The sequence below is a fragment of the Scomber japonicus genome, chromosome 21, assembly GCF_027409825.1.
Source record: "Scomber japonicus isolate fScoJap1 chromosome 21, fScoJap1.pri, whole genome shotgun sequence".
In the NCBI taxonomy this organism is placed as follows: domain Eukaryota; kingdom Metazoa; phylum Chordata; class Actinopteri; order Scombriformes; family Scombridae; genus Scomber; species Scomber japonicus.
This window is the reverse complement of record NC_070598.1, coordinates 902,781-925,280: the sequence shown is the minus strand read 5'-3', so window position 1 is coordinate 925,280 and position 22,500 is coordinate 902,781. Positions and strand designations below refer to the sequence as shown.

The 22,500-nt window shown below is 40.0% G+C and overlaps 2 protein-coding genes across 2 annotated transcripts in view; one reads left to right on the top strand and one right to left on the bottom strand.

Moving 5' to 3' along the window:
* The window catches only part of LOC128382757 (uncharacterized), a 371,423-nt gene that overhangs the window by 59,582 nt on the left and 289,341 nt on the right, over positions 1 to 22,500 (top strand). The window lies entirely within an intron of this gene.
* LOC128382099 (NLR family CARD domain-containing protein 3-like) lies at positions 4,486 to 10,319 on the bottom strand. Its single transcript, XM_053342084.1, has 6 exons — positions 10,013 to 10,319; positions 9,798 to 9,932; positions 7,406 to 7,510; positions 6,867 to 6,945; positions 6,488 to 6,716; positions 4,486 to 6,257 (listed from the first exon to the last, which is right to left on the bottom strand). Exons 1-6 carry the CDS (start codon positions 10,099 to 10,101, stop codon positions 4,486 to 4,488), a joined length of 2,409 nt encoding a protein of 802 aa, XP_053198059.1. The 5' UTR covers positions 10,102 to 10,319.

The window sequence follows — 22,500 nt, the reverse complement described above, 5'->3', positions numbered from 1 at the left end:
TCGTCATTGTGACCCAAATGTTCAAATCATTCTAATGTGTTTATGAAGAGTCAAGCTTTTGCCAAAAGGAAGAATAAAGACGCACTTTTATCACAGTGCTGTCTCAACTTTTCAGGTTTTTTTAAACTCAGCATAAAACTAGAAAGTGTGTGTGGCATCTTACCTGGAACGACACAATGCTGCACACCTACACACAAACAAACACTGTGTTTTCTATCACTTATTTACACGTCAGTAATAAAACGTCAGCGTGTGGATCATTAAGCTTGTTGTTCTAGTTAGTGAACTAACAGCTTCTCACAGTCAGCAGTAGGAGATGAGGAGAGGAGCAGGTTGACCTCAGGTCTCTACACTGACAGCCTGAAGTAGGAGGAGCAGCTACGGAAGCCTAATGATGCTAAAAGTAAATGCTACTAAACAAACTATTCATACTGTGAGTCTGTAGTTTCAGAGTCGTGTGAAATCATTGAGAATAATATAAAATCAGTCTGACTTGACTCTTGACACTGTAAAATAAGAATAAGTAAAGAACTCATTATTCAGTATTTCAGAGAGTAATGGGTGTGAACTACAGGGGATGCAAGTATGTCCCGATCATTAAATTGCACTTCTGAATCCATAATCATGATGACATTACTCTATTTGTAAAAGTATTCAGTTATTTAGTATAAAGTAGTAGGCTATTTAACAATTTAGGTAGATATATCAGTCATTTAAATTGACAATTGAAACTATGATATAATGCAAACTTACAATATTAATATTAGCGGCCGAAACTACAAAGCGACTCGTCCACAGTTACTGTTCTACAATATAAACTGACTATTTATTAATAACTTTTATTCATTTAATTAAAAAGTTGCCTATGGAAGTAATAGTTTAACAACGACTGTCTCCTGGTGATACGAGTGTTTGGTGAATCAGACGTGGCACACTCGTAAATTCCACCTTACGAAAAAAGTACGACAGATTTAAGAAGAAAAATACAAACATATTAATTTATCTGGCCTAATGACTCCAATATGTTTCATATATGTAAAATTGTGTTAAATGAAAGTGTTAAAATAGTGTAAAATGTTAATCTACTAAGCCGGACATTAGATGAGAGGACATTGTGTTTAAATTACTACATGTTGAAATAGACACTGAATTAATATTGACTTTGTTAATGAGCCTATGTCAACTATGAATAAAATCAAAGTGAGGTACAATCATAGCTCAGCAAAATGTGCCTTACTTTCTGAATTATGTTTGTCTTATTTCATTTGTAGTTGCTTCCAACGTTGCACCACTTTTTCATCTGTATGCTACAATTTTAAAAGAGTGTTATGAATGTTAAGTCAGTGGAGTGGTGCATTAAAACTTAAACACTGACTCAGCAGCAGTTTTCTCCCATGATGCTTTTCTCTCCTTAGCGTCTGCAGCAGTGATACTTTTAGTGAAATATATGTGATATAACTCAATGTAACATAATATATGTGACGTAACTCTATCTTTTTTTTCTCGGTAGTAGCAAGTTTTCTTCAGGAAAATGTGAAGTAGAAACACAAAGATGTGTAATTTATGATCATCAGTATGTGTGATGGGAGAAAGAACATTTTATATTAGAAATAATATAAAATAGGAAGTAAAGAACTCATTATTGTAGGTGCAGTATTCTTAAGGATGTTCAACTGTATCTGGTTAAAATTAATTATTTTTTAGTCATTTTGAGGCTCAAAATAAAAACTTTTGCAGGTTGTTTACATCTATTATCAAGTCAACCATCAGAGACACTTTGAGCGTCTACAGACAGCGTCTCATACACACTGAGGGAGCCTGGCGTACTTATAAGGAGAACAGATACGGCTCCAGAGGGAACCGAACACCCACAGCTCTGAAGATGAAGCTCAGATTCATCGAGTGGAACCACTGGTTGGCCAAAAAACACTGTGATGGACCTAACCCTAACCCTTTATAAAAGCATCACTGTGTTACTGAAGGTGTAAAAGTAGGACATAAGCAGGCAAGAAATTAGACTTTCAAAATGTTCAACTATTATCTTGATTCTTGATTACTGTGGTGTATAAGACAGAAACTACATGGAAATGATCCTGCAACAGCTCACTTAAATGCCATGATATGTGAGGTCAATTTAGGGGCAATTTCTAAGAACTTTCAAATAATATTATCTGCTAATTATCACATGACTGTTCAATTTACAGACCGGTCCAATGAGATGTAAGAAATCGGTAAACTCATCAGTGGTGTTTAATAATTCAACAACAAAAACAAAAGAAAACAATAAAAAATCTGCATAGAAAGTAATTCTCTGCTGCTGAAGTTTAGAAAAAACTGGTTTGACAAATCACATCAGCAGAGACAATCCTACACAGGTTTAATGTTTATCCTCTGAAGGTTATAAATGTTTTGTGTTTGTTATGTACATTGGGATCTACTCTAAAGACTCATGTAAAAAGGGTCGGTGTTATGAGCAAATGCTTCAGCCTTCACCTTTTTGGTCAGAAACTGCTTCATTTGTTTAGTTATTTCACCTTTTGGTTGACAGATGAAGAAAACAAGAACGTATGATTATTTACTTTATTATATGTGTATTCTAAACTAAACAGGTTGATGAATCCTGACCTGAGAGTCTTCAGTGTACAGTGTGGACTCTCCAGTCCAGCAGAAAGCTGCTTTACTCCTGAATCCTGCAGGTTGTTGTTACTCAGGTCCAGATCTCTCAGACTACAGGACTGGGAGCTGAGAACTGAGGACAGAGCTGCACAACTTCTCTCTGAGAGGTTACAGTCAGTCAGCCTGAAGAAACACATCAGAAATACATCAGAATCTGTGATAAACAGACGTAATTATCTCAATCACATGATATAAAAGTAAAGATCAATTTCTTTAGTTTATAAAGCTGAATCTTCTTTTCTTGTGAAAATAAGAATTTCTCCGGGCCTCTGTTGTCACACTTGGAGCTGTTTTTTCTCATTCCGTGTCACTCTCTCTCTTTTATGTGTGTGTGTGCGCGCGTGCCTGTGTGTGTTCATCTCGTGCTCTGATTAGACACACACACACACACACACTCAAATAGGGTGTTTAATTATTGAAAAATAGTTTTATTTTGAAATGCTCTATTTTTTGAGTGATTCAAGATGCCAAGTGAGGTCAGATCAGAGTGAGCCCTTCAATGCTTCAGCTGTAGTGAGCCACATATTCACATTCGTCCCCATTTACACAGGCTGTCGACAGCTCCATATAAGTAACATCAAGAAAAGTTAAAACCCACTGTCAAAGTGTGAGGGGGCTTTTCTTCATTTTCTTAGCAGCTGATAAACCTGCCAACATTACACATTCATTCATTTATGACATTCAGGGACTCAAAGTGCCGAAAGATCATTTAATAATAACACTGGTACTGTCTCCGATATGAGTGCTGTCAGCTCAGCGGCCACACCCTGCCAAAATCAAGCGACAGGAGGGCACTCACCATGTGGAGGAAAGTACCAGGGGTTTTTAATGTACACAGAGTGCATGAGGGATCATTGATAATATTCATAAAATATAGCTTACGAGGGGTCAGGTAGGTCCTGTGTATGAAATTATAATGGATCTGCTGGTGGTTAGGACTTCTATAGGCGAGTTTGATATTGACCCACACCTTGTCCCAATCAAAATCCTGATCCAGTCCGGGGACATCACCCCTCCACATCCTGTCTACTGGGAGTGTTTTGTAGGAGGCCTCAAGCAAGTATAAGTATAGAGTGGATACCATTCCCCTCGAAGCTCTTTTAGTGATGATCAACTCATGAAGAGGATGTGCAGGCAGCGGTTGCTGCCAAGGTACACCGTGTGCTTTAAGAGCTGCTCTCAGCTGTCAATAAAAAAGGAAGGAAGTGCCTGGCAGACAGAAGCTATTCTTAACGTCTTGAAAGGAGCGTAAACCATCTAAGCCGAAAATATCACCCAAAAACTGTATTGCTCCCCTTTCCCACAGAGAGTAGGTGACACGTCTCCCCCCAATCAGCAAACCCTTATTATTAAAAATTGGAGACTGCAGGTGCCATCTGCAAGATATATCACAAATCCTTTCCACTGAGCAAAAATAGACTAGACATCCAGTCTGAGCCTGGCCTGAATCAGATATCATGACATTAGAAAAGCTGAACCTCATAGTTAAGAAAAATACTTCCAAGACAAAGTATAAATTGATCTGACCTGAAAGTTTCCAGTCCACAGTGTGGACTCTCCAGTACAGCAGAAAGCTGCTTCACTCCTGAATCCGGAAGGTTGTTGTTACTCAGGTCCAGATCTCTCAGACTGGAGGACTGGGAGCTGAGAACTGAGGACAGAGCTGCACAGCTTCTCTCTGAGAGGTTACAGCCATTCAACCTGGAAAGGAAATATAAAGAAATAGATAACAAGCAAGAAGTTACTTATTTTAAAGACAGCAGAATATAATAAATATATAACGATAAATAAATCAAACCATTTGTGTACTTACAGAGCTTTTTTGGAGGTTTTGACCACTGGCAGCAGCCTCAGAAGAGCCTCCTCTGAAGCAGAGTATTTCTTCAGGTCAAACACATCCAGATCTTTTTCTGATGACAGTAAGATGAAGACCAGAGCTGACCACTGAGCAGGAGACAGTTTATCTGTGGAGAGACGTCCTGAACTCAGGGACTGTTGGATCTCCTCCACTAGAGAACTATCATTCAGTTCATTCAGACAGTGGAACAGATTGATGCTTCTCTCTGCAGACACATTCTCACTGAGGTTCTTCTTGATGTACTCAACTGTTTCCTGATTGGTCTGTGAGCTACTTCCTGTCTGTGTCATCAGACCTTGTAGGAGAGTCTGATTGGTCTGCAGTGAAAGACCCAGGAGGAAGCGGAGGAACAAGTCCAGGTGTCCATTTGGACTCTTTAAGGCCTCGTCCACAGCACTCTGGTAGAAATGTGACTGGGATGTTGTTTGTTGTTCTGCCAGCAGATTGACTCCAGACTTGATGAATATCAGATGGACATGAAGAGCAGCCAGAAACTCCTGAATGCTCAGATGGACGAAGCAGAACACCTTGTCCTGGTACAGCCCTCTCTCCTCTTTAAAGACCTCTGTGAACACTCCTGAGCACACTGAGGCTGCTCTGATATCGATGCCACACTCTGTCAGGTCTGATTCATAGAAGATCAGGTTGCCTTTCTGCAGCTGCTCAAAAGCCAGTTTTCCCAGAGACTCAATCATCTCCCTGCTCTCTGGACTCCAGTGTGGATCTGTCTCAGCTCCTCCATCATACTTGACGTTCTTCAGTTTGGACTGAATCACCAGGAAGTGGATGTACATCTCAGTCAGAGACTTGGGCAGCTCTCCTCCCTCTCTGCTTTTCAACACATCCTCCAGAACTGTAGCAGTGATCCAGCAGAAGACTGGGATGTGGCACATGATGTGGAGGCTTCGTGATGTCTTGATGTGGGAGATGATGGTTCTGGCCTGCTCCTCATCTCTGAATCTCTTCCTGAAGTACTCCTCCTTCTGTGGGTCAGTGAACCCTCTGACCTCTGTCACCATGTCAACACACTCAGGAGGGATCTGATTGGCTGCTGCAGGTCGTGTGGTTATCCAGAGGCGAGCAGAGGGAAGCAGTTTCCCCCTGATGAGGTTTGTCAGCAGCACATCCACTGAGGTGGACTCTGTAACATCAGTCAGGATCTCAGTGTTGTCGAAGTCCAGAGGAAGTCGACACTCATCCAGACCGTCAAAGATGAACACAACCTGGAACTCTTCAAACCTGCAGATTCCTGCTTCTTTGGTTTCAGTAAAGAAGTGATGAACAAGTTCCACCAAGCTGTACTTTTTCTCTTTCAGCACATTCAGCGCTTTGAAAGTGAATGGAAATGTGAAGTGTATGTCCTGGTTGGCTTTGTCTTCAGCCCAGTCCAGAGTGAACTTCTGTGTTAAGACTGTTTTCCCAATGCCAGCCACTCCCTTTGTCATCACTGTTCTGATTGGTTCATCTCTTCCAGGTGAGGCTTTAAAGATGTCTTCTTGTCTGATTGTTTCTGGTCTGTCTGGTTTCCTGGATGCTGTTTCAATCTGTCTGACCTCATGTTCATCATTGACCTCTGCAGTCCCTCCCTCTGTGATGTAGAGCGGTGTGTAGGTCTGATTCAGAAGGGTTGGGTTTCCTGCTTTAGCGATCCCCTCAAACAGACACTGGAACTTCTTCTGCAGGTTAGACTTGAGTTTACGTCGACACCTGCCAGCAGGAGTTCCTGAATGAACAAACAACAAATGAAATCAATCAGGTGATTCTAATGTAAATTGGTAAACATATACAAAATATAAACTGTAGATGTTTATATTTTCTTCACTATGAAATCTATTCAGCTCATCAGTTGCAGACATCTGCATCAGATCAGAAACTGAGTTTGAAATATAAACCTCTCCCATGTTGCCTCCATTTCCTCTCCATCATGTTAAATCTTTATAGAAATCTTCTTACTGCTCTGCAGACGCTCAGCCAGATCCTCCTGCTTCATTCTCCTCAGGAAGTGCACTGTGATCTTCAGAAATGCGTCTCTGCTTCTCCTCCTCTGCTCTTTCTCCTCAACGTCCAACACTTCCTGATCCTCCCTCTGACTCTCTAAGCATTCTGGGTAATCTGAACTCAGAACCTTCCGCATCTTCTTCAGCTCGTTCTTCACAAAAGTGACGATGTTCTCCTCCAGCAGCTGGAACAGAATAATATATGAATGACACAATCAAACTAACATCATGAAGCAAACATCAGACACACTGACAATCCACTGGTCTACAAAGTGCAGCATGGAGATGATTGTGAACACAATAGATGTAAAAGTAGTTGTTGTACATGTACAGACCATAAATATGGAGTCCAGCTGTGTTTGATGCTGCTGGGCAGACTGACCACTGGGAACCTCTGAGCTCTCCTGGTCCACACTATAGAGGAATCATGAAGAATGAGCTCACATTATGTCTGTCCACACAGAGACAAACACAAGCTAAAGGTCCATCAAGTGATATTTGGATGTGAACAGAGAATCAGATGACTCCCTGTAGTGGTAAAGCTTTACTAGTCCTGCTAATCCCACTGAGAATCAGCAGCTCAGTCTGTTTGTAGCTTTCAGCTCAGAGTCACTTTGGTTTAGTCCCAACAGCTCTCACCAACCCTCCATGAAGCTCTGCCTCCCTCACTGCACACTGCTGAAGGCAGCTACAACCAGTGTGTGGTTGTATGAGACTGGTTGTACTGGGCAGCTCCCAGTGTCAATGTGTCTGACTGTGTGAGTGTGAACCCTGCTCAGAGAACTTTGTCTGAGTCAATAAAGGTTTAAAAACAGAGACTTGATAAGAGTCTGATGAAAACATCATTATGTTTTTATCTGTTTGAAATCCTCACCTGTGATCATCAGAGTGGCGTCCATCTTTGAAGGTATAAGGATGATCCATAGACCAATCACTGTTCATAGACACACAGCTGGGTTCAGGTTGGTCCAGCTTCCTCCTGATAGAAACACAAGATACATTCTGCTCAACACCCAGAACACACTGACACTAAATCTGCCAGTGATTTAATACACCTACTGTACACAACACAGTAGTATCCAGGTAGTTTCATATGAATTCACTGTTAACCTTAAACATGATTAATTGTATGAGTAGAGCTGTATTCAGTGCAGTATGCAGCACCTGGAGGGGTGAAGCTGACACTCAGCCGAGGACACAGATGCATGAACTCCTTAAATCTCAGCTGGTGGTATATGAGTGTTGGGTTCTTATTGTCTAAGGCTTCTCCTTCATCTACTGTCTTGGACTGAACCTCATTTGGACGTCTCTTTGTATAAAAGCATCTGCCAAATGAGTTTGAATGAATGTCAATAAAATGTTTGTTTGGTCTTTATTAAAGATGCTGTGATGATGAGCAGCTGTCTGGATAATTCTCTGTTCTGCAGACATTTCTGTTGACAGTCCTTCAGCCTGTTAGTGATACTATTGCTTCTCCTGCAGTTGATTGATGTGGTTAACACACTGCTTCCTTTAGCTCATCCTGTCAGACACTAATATTAACAGTGTACTCTGAAACTGACAAGAACCCAAGCTGACCACAGCTGCTGGTCTCTGAGAAGGAAACTACCAACTTTTAATGACCTTACATGAGCTGAGTGATACTCAGAGACACATTTTGGGTGGAGGCTCATTTTAATACAGTATAGTAAATAAAAGGTTGTGTGTGTGTTTGTTTTGGGTCAGTCAGCGTGGCTGCAACATATTTAATAAATATCAAAGAATAATGATGCAATCATTAAACACAACCAATGAAGTTTCATCTTTAATTTCCTGATGTTTTAAAGACATTTCTTGTAAACTGTGATGAGGGGCCCCGGCCCTCGTACCCACTCAAACATTCATACTGATCTGCTCTGTCCATCATCACTATAAAATGATCATCAATCAATAGAAATGATAGCTTTAATAAAAACAGCAACAAACTGAAATGATCTAATTACCAACATTATGGATCATTATGGATCAGAAATATCAATAAATGATCCAAATCTCAAATAATTCAACTGAGAACTATTTATCCTGATTGAGGTTTGAACTCATATTGTCCAATAACCTGATTTTAATACTGAGAACTATTTACTTTTAATCAGATGAACGTTGTTGTTTAAAATCAATAATAATATTTGGAGCGGTCGCTCTGAAGGACTCACAGCTGAGTTCAGGTTCAATCACCAACACTTCCCTCCAGGAGAGATTCTGGATTACTGCAGTAAAATCTTTGATTTTGCAGCAGTTTTTCTAAATTATGATCAAATCTGAAAAGAGAAGTTTGATAAAAACCTTCAATAAAAACAAACTGAGTCAGTTACATTTAATATTTAGTGACAGTTTACCTTTTTGCAGCCGGACGTTGTTCTTTAAAATTAATGATGTCATCCTTTGACCGATCACTCTTCATAGACACACAGATGGGTTCAGGTCCAGGTCCAGGTCCAGGTCCAGGTCCAGCAGAGTCTGGTCTATGCTGCCTCCTTGATCTTCTACACAACACACACAGAGCTTTGAGTGTGAATAATGATGGTGGAGAACAGGCATGGGCCGGTTACCGGTTTCAAGCTATACCACGGTATGAAAAAGTCACGGTTTCAAAACCACTAAAACTTTCCGCCATACCGTTCCTGTGGTATGATACAGTCTGTGGTATGAGCGGGTTTATTTTAATGTGACGTCTGGTCAGAGAGAGAGTGGAGGTCCCTCAGGTCATGTGCACCGGTTGCTGTTACAAGCAGGTAGCTCTGCAGGCTGCATGATGGCTGAAGGAGGCAAGACCCCCGAACTTTTATTCATCTTAGAAGTGTTTTTAATTTTTTTTTATTATTGATGTTCTGATCTTGAGCCACAGGTTCAGTGATTGCATTTATTTGCATTTTGTGTTTTTTTCTCTAAAAATAATTAATTTATGTAGTGACTTGAGCTGCAGGTTTAGCCTCAGTTAAAGGACTGCACTTATTTTTTTAAATTATTTTTTATTTAGAAAGAATTCAGTTATTTTTTTATTATTTATTTTAAATAAATATTTACTAATGTTCGATCATGTTCTATATATGTTTAAAAATAAATATATGTTCAATAGGATTTTTGTTCTTTTTTTTTTGGTTTTAAATTCAGACATTTGAAAATATCACATTTTAGAGCTGTAATCATAATACCGTGAATCAGAATCTCATACCGGCCCATGCCTCGTGGAGAACAGTGATTACATGTAATATTTAGTGACAGTTTACCTTGTTGCAGCCGGACGTTGTTCTTTAAAATAAATGAGTTCACCCTTTGACCGATCACTCTTCACAGAGACACAGCTGGGTCCAGGTCCAGGTCCAGGTCCAGCAGAGTCTGGTCTGTGCTGCCTCCTTGTTCTTCTACACAACACACACAGAGCTTTGAGTGTGAATAATGATGGTGGAGAACAGTGATGGACAGTTAGAGACCCTCATCTCACCTCTGAGCTTTGGTCTGGCTGTCATGTTCCCCACACAGAGAGCTTTTAGAGGGAGGGACTCCCTCCTCTCTGTCCTCACTCTGATCCATGCTGCTGAAGTCACATCCACATCAGTCACACACACTTTCTACCTTCATCTGGAGAGGAAACACAGATCATCCTTTACATCATTTCTCCTGTCACATCCTAAATATCAGCTGCTCCTCCTGTGATTGGCTGTTATTCTCTGTTATATATCAGTGTGAATGCAGCCAGACAGCAGTGTGAGGCAGAGAAAGCTGCCATCAGCTGCTGTACTTCTACTATCAGTCCACTAGATGGCGCCATGAAGCTGCAGTGAAGTGAAGAGCAGCACACATGATGCATGGAGGAGGATTTACATTCACTGACAGGCAGAAGGACTGAGAGCGACTACAGAGTCTCTGCACAAAATGACTTTATGCAACAAACAGCAGCAGATTATTTGAGATGAAACAACTGTGATGGAATTTGTTTCACCTCAAGCCTTCAATATAACATTTATCATTTCCCCTCTATCAACATTATTTAATTAACTAACACCTAATATTCACTTTGAATGAGTCTGTAAGTTTCCTGTAAAGGACTCTAATTAAAGTCATTATTTATATGTAACATAGAGGCTGTTATACTCATATTCTTCCAGCTCATTCATTCAAGTGTTTTAGTATAAAATTGTTGTTGTTGCATTTGAGTCATTTTCTACTGAAAGCTTGTAATTCAGATGTTTACACTGTTTAATAACTCTTGATAACAGCATCTAGACCTGGAACATGCAAACAAAGACCAAAGATTACAGTTTGTACTTTGACGTGTAAAAGCAGCAGTTAGTTTTAACTGTTTTATGTAGTTTCATCAATAACAGTGAGTGTTACTCTATATGTTCACTTTTATAATGATGATCATTTGATTGATGGATGTGTTTTTATTGATGCTGTGATGTTATACTGAAGACACTGATGTCTGAGGCTAACTTCACACTTTATCATATTTTATAGACGGATCATTTCTTTCAACATTTCAAGTCTGAATCTTAGCTGTGGAAAAATGTAGTGGAGTAAAAAGTCAAATATCTCCTCTGTAATGTAGTGGAGAGGAAGTATAAAGTAACAGGAAAAGGAAGTACAAGTACTGCAGATTGTACTTCAGTACAGTACTGTAGTGAATGTACTATAAGTTATAAAAGCAGATGGATCCTTCCAAAAAAACTCATAAAGAGTTTCAAACTAAATGAGTGAGTCTCAAACATTGGACACACAATGATGAGATCTCTTTTAAGGCTCATACTTCTCAGATTTGTCTCATAAAAGTCTCAGATTCATCTCATGTTATTCTCTTTAATTCTCCTTCAAATAACCAAGACATCATTGAGATCCCACTTCTCAAATATTGCTCAAATGGTTTTCTCAATTCAACCTCCTTTGTCTTACTGGTGTCTTGTCTCTTTTTAGCTCATCTCTTGCTCCTAAGGGACCCTTAGGAGAAGTAACTCAGAAACAAATGATCCCAGAATGATATGAATATGAAAAGCTCAAATTTATCTCAAGAGATGAGATTGAACAACAGATGAGCAACACATTTTTCCTATGGGGATCTTCAACACATTTGATGACACATTTCCATCAAGAAGCGACACTAGTTCATATTGGAGGAGTGTCAATAAGATGAGTGCTGTCTTTGTGCTGCTTTTATAGTTTTATATGAGTTGATGTTTAACTGAAACACAGTCAGACTGAACAGTGAGGATCAAACAGTATCAACTGTAATGTGAAGTGTTGATACCTTTAAATGTTGGTAACCTGCAGCACCTGATGAAGACACACACACACAGGTTCATTATTATTCTGCAGTCTGACAGAAAAACTCATCAGGAAATCAAAAGTGTGTTTCTACATGTAGACTCTGATTTAAAGGCAGCCAGCTGTTATTCTGAGGATTTACTGCTGGATGAACTTTGTGGCATTGAGTCTTTAACAAAGAGCAGAAATCAGTGATGAAGTGATGAGAGTCTTGTTCTGTTCAGGAAGTCAACACAGTAACAAACACAGAGCAGCTTGTTTGTGATGAAGAGGAAACATTAGAGATCCTAATGAAGACAATTCAAAGCAAACAAAGGTCCACTTACTCAACTTCTTCCCATGAAGGTTTTCTCTGTGCAGCTCTCTGCTGTCTGGACCAGGTCTGTTTCAAAAAAAGCTTCGTCAGGTTGCTGTCACACTGAGACACTGAGACATTGAACACCAATAAAAGCATAAAACAGCTCAGAGCTCAAAGATCAGCTGCTTTAACCCTTACACACTGCTCATATTCTTCAGTTAAAATATAAAAACATGTTTTGTTGATGGAGAAAAAACAATACAGTCACGTTATATATTGGTCCAATGTTACATAAAAGGAAAGTGACGTACTTCACAAAATCAATCCACAGATAAAAAAGGCTGCTCAAATGAAAGGTTTCTCAAAATAGAAATGATTTGCTCAAAACAAGACCTATAAGTCAGGATCAATAAGTCTGAACTACTATTGCCAATATACAGTAATTTAAATAAGTTCACATATCTACCACAGAATGCCTTAGTCTTTTTTGGACATAAATCCCAGTATACATTCCTATCATCTCCTCTATACACTGCTATCACACCTTCAATCCAAGTAGCCCAACATCTACTGCCTTGCTCTTATATAAAAGAACCAAGCAAATGGTGACGCCTCTCATTAACACCCATGAACTGCTGGTATATTCATTTAATATCAACACTATCCAACTTCTCTTGGTGGCACACAGCAGCATGGTTCAACCTCCTCTGTGTCATTGTGGTTCTGATGTTTTTCATTTATTAGCAGCCTATGAGGGGGAATATTTACTTCAGGTGATTTACACTTTGTTTGGTGAAATAGCTTCTAAGCCAATCAAAACACAGATCTGTCTCAAAGAGGCGGTGCCAAAGTGGGAAAGGATTTAACCCTTTGTGTCAAGTCAAGTCAAGTCAAGTTTATTTATAAAGCACATTTAAAAACAACCTCAGTTGAACCAAAGTGCTGTACAGATATTAAAATACAATATAATCACACACAATATAATAATAAATAAAAACAATAAATGAATAGTAAGAGCTCAGTTTTAAAAAACTAAAATTAGAATAAAACAAATAAAAACAAATAAAAAGTAAAATAAATAAAATAAAATAAAATAAATAAAAAGTAGGAAGCCAAGGATTCTCGCCTAGCTGGGATTGAACGCCAAGGAAAACAGATATGTTTTTAGTAGTGTTTTAAAATGCTCTACAGACTGTGCAGCTCTAACGTGAAAAGGTAGGCTGTTCCACAGCTTGGGGGCCACTGAGAAGGCTCTGTCCCCGCGAGTAGAGAGTCTGGACCGAGGTACAGCCAGGAGCAGCTGGTTTGTTGACCTCAGTGCTCTGGATGTACTGTGAGGCTGTATAAGCTCTGATAAATAAGATGGTGCCAGACCATTAAAACACTTAAAAACAATTAATAAAACCTTGAACTGGATCCTAAAGTGAACAGGCAGCCAGTGCAAGGATGCAAGGACAGGACTGATGTGGTCGCGCCGTTTCTTTCCAGTCAGCAGGCGGGCGGCTGCATTCTGGACTACCTGTAAACGGCGCAGAGCTGACTGGTCGAGACCAACAAACAAAGAATTGCAGTAGTCTAACCGTGAGGTAACAAAGGTGTGAATGACTTTCTCCAGATCATTCCTGGGGAGATAAGCCTTTACCTTTGCTAATAATCTTAGCTGGAAGAAGCTTGTTTTTACGATTGAGCTTATCTGTTTATCAAACTTGAAGTCACTGTCCAGAATAACACCAAGGTTCTTTGCAGATGGGTGACAGTGAGACTTCAGGGTGCCAATGGCGCTGTCATAGCCATCTAGGAGATTTTGTTTCCCGAATAAAATAATCTCCGTTTTATTTTTATTCATGGAGAGAAAGTTCACTTCCATCCAAGATTGAATGTCCTTGAGGCAGTCTAATAAGACCTGGACAGAGGCTTGGTCATTTGCTTTTAAGGGCAGATAGATTTGCACGTCATCTGCAAAGCAATGAAATGAGACATCGTGTTTTCTAAATATGGATCCCAATGGCAACATATATATCGAAAAGAGGAGGGGGCCCAAAATAGAACCCTGAGGCACCCCACAGCTCAGGGGGGAAGTGGCTGAAGTATACTGGCCCATCTGGACAGAGAAGCTTCTGTCAGAGAGATATGACTGAAACCACTTAAGAACAGTATCCTTAATGCCCACACAGGTGTTTAAGCGAGACAGGAGGATGTTGTGATCCACTGTGTCAAAGGCAGCTGTCAGATCCAGAAGGACCAGAACAGCAGAGTTCCCAGAGTCAACAGATAAAAAGAGGTCATTTAAAATCCTTAAAAGTGCCGTTTCAGTGCTATGGCGTGACTTAAAACCAGACTGGAACTTCTCAGAAATGCCATTTAGGTCAATAAAAGACTGCAGCTGTTTGTTAACCACCTTCTCCAACACCTTAGAAAGAAAGGGAAGCTTGGAGACAGGCCTAAAGTTGGATAAGACTGTGGGGTCAAGATTGTGTTTTTTGATGAGGGGCTGGACCACAGCATGTTTAAAGGCAGCTGGGACACATCCAGACATCAAACATGAATTTATCAGATCCATAACACAGGGCCCAATAATATGGAAAACATCCTTAAAAAGACGGGGTGGGATGCTGTCAAGAGGACAGTGAGAAGGTCTGAGGTGCTGGACAATATCAGTTAAAGCTGAAAGAGACACTTGCTCAAATGTGTCAAAAACAGCAGGGCAAACAGGAGAGACGGCAGGATCCAATGCAGACAGCGAAAGAGAGGACCTAATATCGGAGATCTTGCCAATAAAAAACCTTTAGAAAATCTTCACATAATTTAAGTGAAGGAACAACACCATTGTGGTCACAAGGGTTTAAAAGAGTATTTAAAGTACTGAACAGGAACTGAGGTTTATGACTATTAACTGACACAAGATTGGAGAAAAACTGACTCTTGGCAGCTTTAACAGCTTTCTGGTACTGCAATAGGCTGTTATTTAAAATGTCCAAAGAAACATGCAGATGATCTTTCTTCCACTTCCTCTCAGCGCGTCTACATGCACGCCTTAAAGTGCGTGTGGTGTCATTAAGCCATGGCTCTGTTACAGGCTTAGGACGTTTGCACCTAAAAGGAGTCACCAAATCTAATATGTCAATACAAGTACAATTAAAAGTGTCTAAAAACTCATCAGGAGTAAGAGTACCATAATGATCCTGAGTATGTAGCACAGAGTGATTAAATGCTGCAGAAAACTCCGAAGCAGTTGAAGGGTTAATTGTGCGCACACAGCGGTTTGTAGCACACAGTTTCACATGGGAGAGAGGCAGCGTGATATTAAATAAAACAGCAAAGTGATCGGACAGACGTGTGTCACAAATCTCACTGACATTTAACTGCAGACCAAAGGATAGTATAAGGTCCAGTGTGTGTCCCTTCTCATGTGTTGGATCAGACACGGACTGAGTAAGATTAAAAGAGTCAATGAGATTCAGAAAGTCTTTCACCAAAGGACGGGATTCACAGCAGCAGTACCGGTTCACCCAATACGCACACTACGCACGTTGCGTAGGGCCCCGCAAACTCATAGAGGCCCCGTGGGGGGAAAAAAAAACCTGACGGCGTGACCGTCCGTCGCGCTGCTCGCGCACGTCAGATTGCCAGTGCATGCATGTGCATCAACAGCATCAGCAAGATAAAGCGGAGTTATCCCTCGGGGAGTGAAAAGAGAAAAAAGAAAGTGCATGAAAATGAACAGCGGGAACAGCAGTCAGGTAACTCTCCTCTCCGGGTGGGAGAGTGGGAGGGACGGGGCTAGTCCGTGTTTGACCCACATAACAGGCGGTGAGCCCTGGGTGAACAGCGGACGGTCTACGTGTGCGTCTTGCTAGCTTCTGTAATGTGTTATATCAATCGCTCTGAGTGTAGTTACAACTGCACTTACACAAAATGGAAAGTCATCGATAAATATTTACTAAGATTGAATTTTGTTTGATTGGATAGCCCACAGGCACATATACATGCAGATATATTAGTGAATAAATACAACTTGTGAAATATTATGACAGTGGTGCTAAAAAGGCTAAATAATAATCTAAATCACCTGCATTTTAAGTATATGAAGGTAAAACAAGTGCAGTCAATTTGATGGAACTGAATTAATAGTAGCCTGATCTATAGGCAATTTTACAGGTGCTATGCTTAAGTTCCTAACAAGCAGCACAGAGTCAGTCAGCCAGTGGAGGGACAGAACCAGATAAGACAGGCACAGATGAGCCACCTTCAACCAGCACAGAGCAAGTACAAGCAGCAGCACAGGTCCAGTACAGTATGGATCTTCCATGTCCCAGGAATGTCTGAGTGGTTTGGCCATCATGAGCATCAACCATGATGTGGGGAAGCAAATATCATATGATGACATTATTGATGATTTTGCATCCAGAAAGGGACACTTTTAATGGTGAGTAATTTGTTACACATTTAGTTTGATTGGATTTGGTCTGTATTAATTTTAATTAGACTAACAGGTGGTGACACGAGTGCAATATGTTTAAAGGGGGGATGAGTGGAAGCACTGGGTTTCAGGTGCGACTGTTCAGTTTAGGGCCCCTTAGCAGAATTTTGCCTAGGGCCCCATGGAGGTCTGAACCGGCTCTGCACAGCAGACGTGGATATTAAAATCCCCAACAATTAAAAACCGATCATAGTTCACTGATACTCCCGTCACAAAGTCTGTGAAGTCCTTAATAAAATCCTTATTGAACTGAGGCGGACGATAGACTACAGCGCACAGGACAGGTGCAGTAAAGTCTACAATGAATGTCTGCAGCTCAAAGCTGGAGAAGGAGATCCACGGTGACAGTCGACATTGAAAACTGGATTTAAATACAGATGCAACCCCTCCACCTCGGCCAGTGGTACGGGGAGAGTTAAAGAAGAGACAGTTAGGGGGTAGCAACTCGGAGAACTGGATAGACTCACCGACTTGACTCCACGTCTCTGTCAGAAACATAAAATCCAGTTCACGTGAAGTGAAGAAGTTATTCAAGAGAAAGGTCTTGTTTGCTAGCGATCTAGCATTCAAGAGAGCCAGGCTGAGAGTAATCTCCTTGCGGGCCTGGGTGGAAACGCGGCACAGAGGCCGAAGATTCCTAAGATCCACACCGCCGTTGCGGACCCGACATCTGGGAGGGCGGACCTCCGCCGGCAGGTGAAGGCCTCCAGCGGTTTGGCGGGAAGGGACGACAGGCTGGATCCAACGAAGACACAGCGGCCGCACCTGGGATCCTCTGACAGGAAGGCGAGGATCGGTCCAACAGGTGGATCGTCTGAGGATCTTTAGTTTCACCAAGACACCTGCCCTCTTTCCGCGTCTTCTGGATCGCTTCCTCCGAGGGATGACAGCCGGTGAATGCAGCAGGTAAGCTGGCACAGACGCCAGTGGAGGAGGAAGACCCGAGGTTTGATCACCCAAATCAAAGTTTGGCAGTGTTTTTTGGGATGCTCTAATGCCAAGAAGTGTTTGGCGATCATATACCAGCAGGGCAAAGGAATCTTGGCAGAAAACACAGAGTAGTACAGCAACAAACATCAAACATAGCAGAGTCGGCAGACGGCAGGCCGCACACGCTGGCGCCATCTTGGACCAAACCATTTCCGACACACAGTGAGTTTGTGTGTCGAGTGAGGCGCGTTTTTTCCCCTTCAACCTTAATATTGGTATGGACACGTCCAAACGGTCCAAACGCAACTCTACACCTGAACAGAGACTGCAAAAGCAAAATGTCTCACTAGAAATGTTATCAAAACACATTTTAATGCCAAAACTATCTTTAAATATTACATTCTACACTGAGAATTAAAGTAATTTCTGCCATTTTATTTGTTTTCTCAGACAAAAACTTGAAAGTGATGTGAACGCAGTCCTATAGAAAAGAATAGAGCAGAGAAAACGTTTTGACTGTGAACCAACGTAGCTGTGATACGTTTAGATGTGAGAAACATAATCATCAACTGTTCATTCATCATGTTTGATTCCAGTAAATCAATCATTTAACAACATGTAGATTTATCCTCCAACATGAGAGTTCTTCAAACTTTATGATGAAAAAAAACAGACAGCAAAAAAACAAACTCTTAAGTTACTAAAGAGAAAGTTAAAGAATGAAACAAAGCAAACTTACAGTTAACAGTCCAAACTGATCCACGGCTGTCACTCAGAGTTTTCTTCACAGGTGAGCTGTTTCCTGATGAGTCAGAGCTCCACCTGTAGAGGAGGCGGGACAGGAAGGAAGACTCACTACGTGACCACAGTTTATGGATGTTTTTCTATATTTATTGTTGTATTGATGGTTTCTCAGTGTTTAAATGTGTGCTGTTAGAACAAATAATCATGTTTCCTGTCGGTCTACTGCTAAATAAAGGCGTCTATGCCAACAAAATCTTTAAAAAGAAAAAAGAATCATCATGACGTTCATGTGAAGAGAAGCTGAACGTTACATTTACATTCATGAGATTTTAGACCTTTAACTGACAGATCACTGAGTTCATTGTGTTATAAAATAACTGATAAAAATCATTAATGATGAACTTTGACTTCAATAAACATGAATTATAATCTTTCATAAATAACCTGAGTATGAAAGACCAGACTGAAGTCCAGATTGTTTTTAAGGATCTGATATAAGGAGCTGCTTTTATAGTTTTATATGAGTTAATGTTTAACTAAAACACAGTCAGACTGAACAGTGAGGATCAAACAGTATCAACTGTAATGTGAAGTGTTGATACCTTTAAATGTTGGTAACCTGCAGCACCTGATGAAGACACACACACAGGTTCATTATTATTTCAGCAGTCTGACAGAAAAACTCATCAGGAAATCAAAAGTGTGTTTCTACATGTAGACTCTGATTTAAAGGCAGCCAGCTGTTATTCTGAGGATTTACTGCTGGATGAACTTTGTGGCATTGAGTCTTTAACAAAGAGCAGAAATCAGTGATGAAGTGATGAGAGTCTTGTTCTGTTCAGGAAGTCAACACAGTAACAAACACAGAGCAGCTTGTTTGTGATGAAGAGGAAACATTAGAGATCCTAATGAAGACAATTCAAAGCAAACAAAGGTCCACTTACTCAACTTCTTCCTGTGAAGGTTTTCTCTGTGCAGCTCTCTGCTGTCTGGACCAGGTCTGTTTCATTAAGAGCTTCGTCAGGCTGCTGTCACACTGAGACATTGAACACCAATAAAAGCATAAAACAGCTCAGAGCTCAAAGATCAGCTGCTTTAACCCTTACACACTGCTCATATTCTTCAGTTAAAATATAAAAACATTTTTTGTCGATGGAGAAAAAACAATACAGTCACGTTATATATTGGTCCAATGTTACATAAAAGGCAAGTGATGTACTTCACAAAATCAATCCACAGATACAAAAAGGCTGCTCAAATGAAAGGTTTCTCAAAATAGAAATGATTTGCTCAAAACAAGACCTATAAGTCAGGATCAATAAGTCTGAACTACTACTGACAATCCCAATATACAGTAATTTATATATTTATAAGTTCACATATCTATGCCTTAGTCATTTTTGGACATAAATCCCAGTATACATTCCTATCATCTCCTCTATACACTGCTATCACACCTTCAATCCAAGTAGCCCAACATCTACTGCCTTGCTCTTATATAAAAGAACCAAGCAAATGGTGACACCTCTCATTAACACTCATGAACTGCTGGTATATTCATTTAATATCAACATTATCCAACTTCTCTTGGTGGCACACAGCAGCATGGTTCAACCTCCTCTGTGTCATTGTGGTTCTGAGCCATGTTTTTCATTCATTAGCAGCCTATGAGGGGGAATATTTACTTCAGGTGATTTACACTTTGTTTGGTGAAAAACCTTCTAAGCCAATCAAAACACAGACCTGTCTCAAAGAGGCGGGGCCGAAGTGGGAAAGGATTTAACCCTTTGTGTGCTGAGTGAGGCGCGTTTTTCCCTTCAACCTTAATATTGGTATGGACACGTCCAAACGCAACTCTACGCCTGAACAGAGACTCCAAAAGCAAAATGTCTCACTAGAAATGTTATCAAAACGCATTTTAATGCCAAAACTATCTTTAAATATTACATTCTACACTGAGAATTAAAGTAATTTCTGCCATTTTATTTGTTTTCTCAGACAACAACTTGAAAGTGATGTGAACACAGTCCTATAGAAAAGAAAAGAGCAGAAAAAACATTTTGACTGTGAACCAACGTAGCTGTGATACGTTTAGATGTGAGAAACATAATCATCAACTGTTCATTAATCATGTTTGATTCCAGTAAATCAATCATTTAACAACATGTAGATTTATCCTCCAACATGAGAGTTCTTCAAACTTTATGATGAAACAAAACAGACAGCAAAAAAACAAACCCTGAAGTTACTAAAGAGAAAGTTAAAGAATGAAACAAAGCAAACTTACAGTTAACAGTCCAAACTGATCGACGGCTGTCACTCAGGGTTTTCTTCACAGGTGAGCTGTTTCCTGATGAGTCAGATCTCCACCTGTAGAGGAGGCGGGACAGGAAGGAAGACTCAGTACATGACCACAGTTTATGGATGTTTTTATTGTTGTATTGATGGTTTCTCAGTGTTTAATTGTGTGCTTTTAGAAAAAAGAATCATGTTTCCTGTCAGTCTACTGCTAAATAAAGGCGACAAAATCTTTAAAAAGAAAAGAAAAAAGAATCATCATGATGTTCATGTGAAGAGAAGCTGAACGTTACATTTACATTCATGAGATTTTAGACCTTTAACTGACAGATCACTGAGTTCATTGTGTTATAAAATAACTGATAAAATCATTACTGATGAACTTTGACTTCAATAAACATGAATTATAATCTTTCATAAATAACCTGAGTATCAAAGACCAGACTGAAGTCCAGATTGTGTTTAAGGATCTGATATAAGGAGCTGCTTTTATAGTTTTATGAGTTAATGTTTAACTGAAACACAGTCAGACTGAACAGTGAGGATCAAACAGTATCAACTGTAATGTGAAGTGTTGATACCTTTAAATGTTGGTAACCTGCAGCACCTGATGAAGACACACACACAGGTTCATTATTATTGAATTATTCTTTCTAACTGAAGTTTCCTGTAAATGTTGAAAGTTAAACCTGATTAGATTCAATCAGGGTTTCAGAAGGATTGGGATAGTGGATTCAGATTGGATCAAAGTGTATGAAAGCCCAACCCCACATTAGAAGAGAATAATAAAACAGTAGACTAGAGCCATGTAACGTCCATGTTAGCATGCTGAAAGAGAACGTGCTGCTCTGACCCCCCTCCTCCTTTCAGCCTGCAGCCTGCTGGAGTCCGATGGTTGACACCAGGTCTGAGGAAGTGTAAGTCTGCTTTTATTTTTATTCTTTATTTTATTGTGAAAAACAAACAGGAAGCATAAAGTCAACATTCGAACTAACAACCAGAACAGAACAAAAACACCACAAAAAATAAAAGAACTCAATAAATAAAAAGTCATTAAACATTAAATATCTGTGTGTGCGTCTGTGTGTGTGTGTACTGTGACAGTACATAACTGTCCAAGATGGCCGACTCAACTGCGCATGTGCCTGATCTCTCACTGGTTGTAAATAGAGTTTGTAAAGCCAACATGGTTTCCACATGACTGACAGTTAGTTAGTCAGTCACATATATCCACATTTAAAAAGCTGTAAAACAGAAGCTGATTTTCTCAGAGCAGATATCTCAGTCTGTTAGAGGACTGTTTGGAGGTTGGGAGGTCGTGGCTTTGATCCTTATGAGTCTCAGTCAATGTTCAAGTCCAACACCCAAAGTGAAACTCAGAAGCTCTCAGAGAGAAAACCACCAGCGGCTCAAAGTTTACTGAAACGTCAAGTTGTGAGCGAGCTTTTTAAACATGTTGGAAGAGTTTAGCCACTAACTATAACACACATAATGACAGGAAGTATCTGCTGGCCTATAGAGGAACTTTGTTCTTTCTCCTCTTATTTGCTTTTTTGTATATTTTTATTATTTTACTGTTTTTTTATATTTAGTTTTTATGTAAATCACATTGAATTGATCCAGTGTATGAAATGCGCTATATAAATAAAGCTGTCTTCCTAAAACGCTGGTTATAATCTCACAGAGTCAAAGGCAGCGTCTTTAAATGTCTCATTTTGTCTGAACTAAAGTCCAGAACATCAAATATTCAGTTTATTATCATGTGAGACAAAGAAAAGCTTCAAAAGGACTAAAATGATGATGAAGTGCTGATTTAGTGTTGATGGATAATCAATGAATGGACTAATAGTTGCAGCTCTGGCTGTATGTGAACACAATATTAGAGGACAAACAGCTGACAGTTTAGCGCCTTACTTATTAT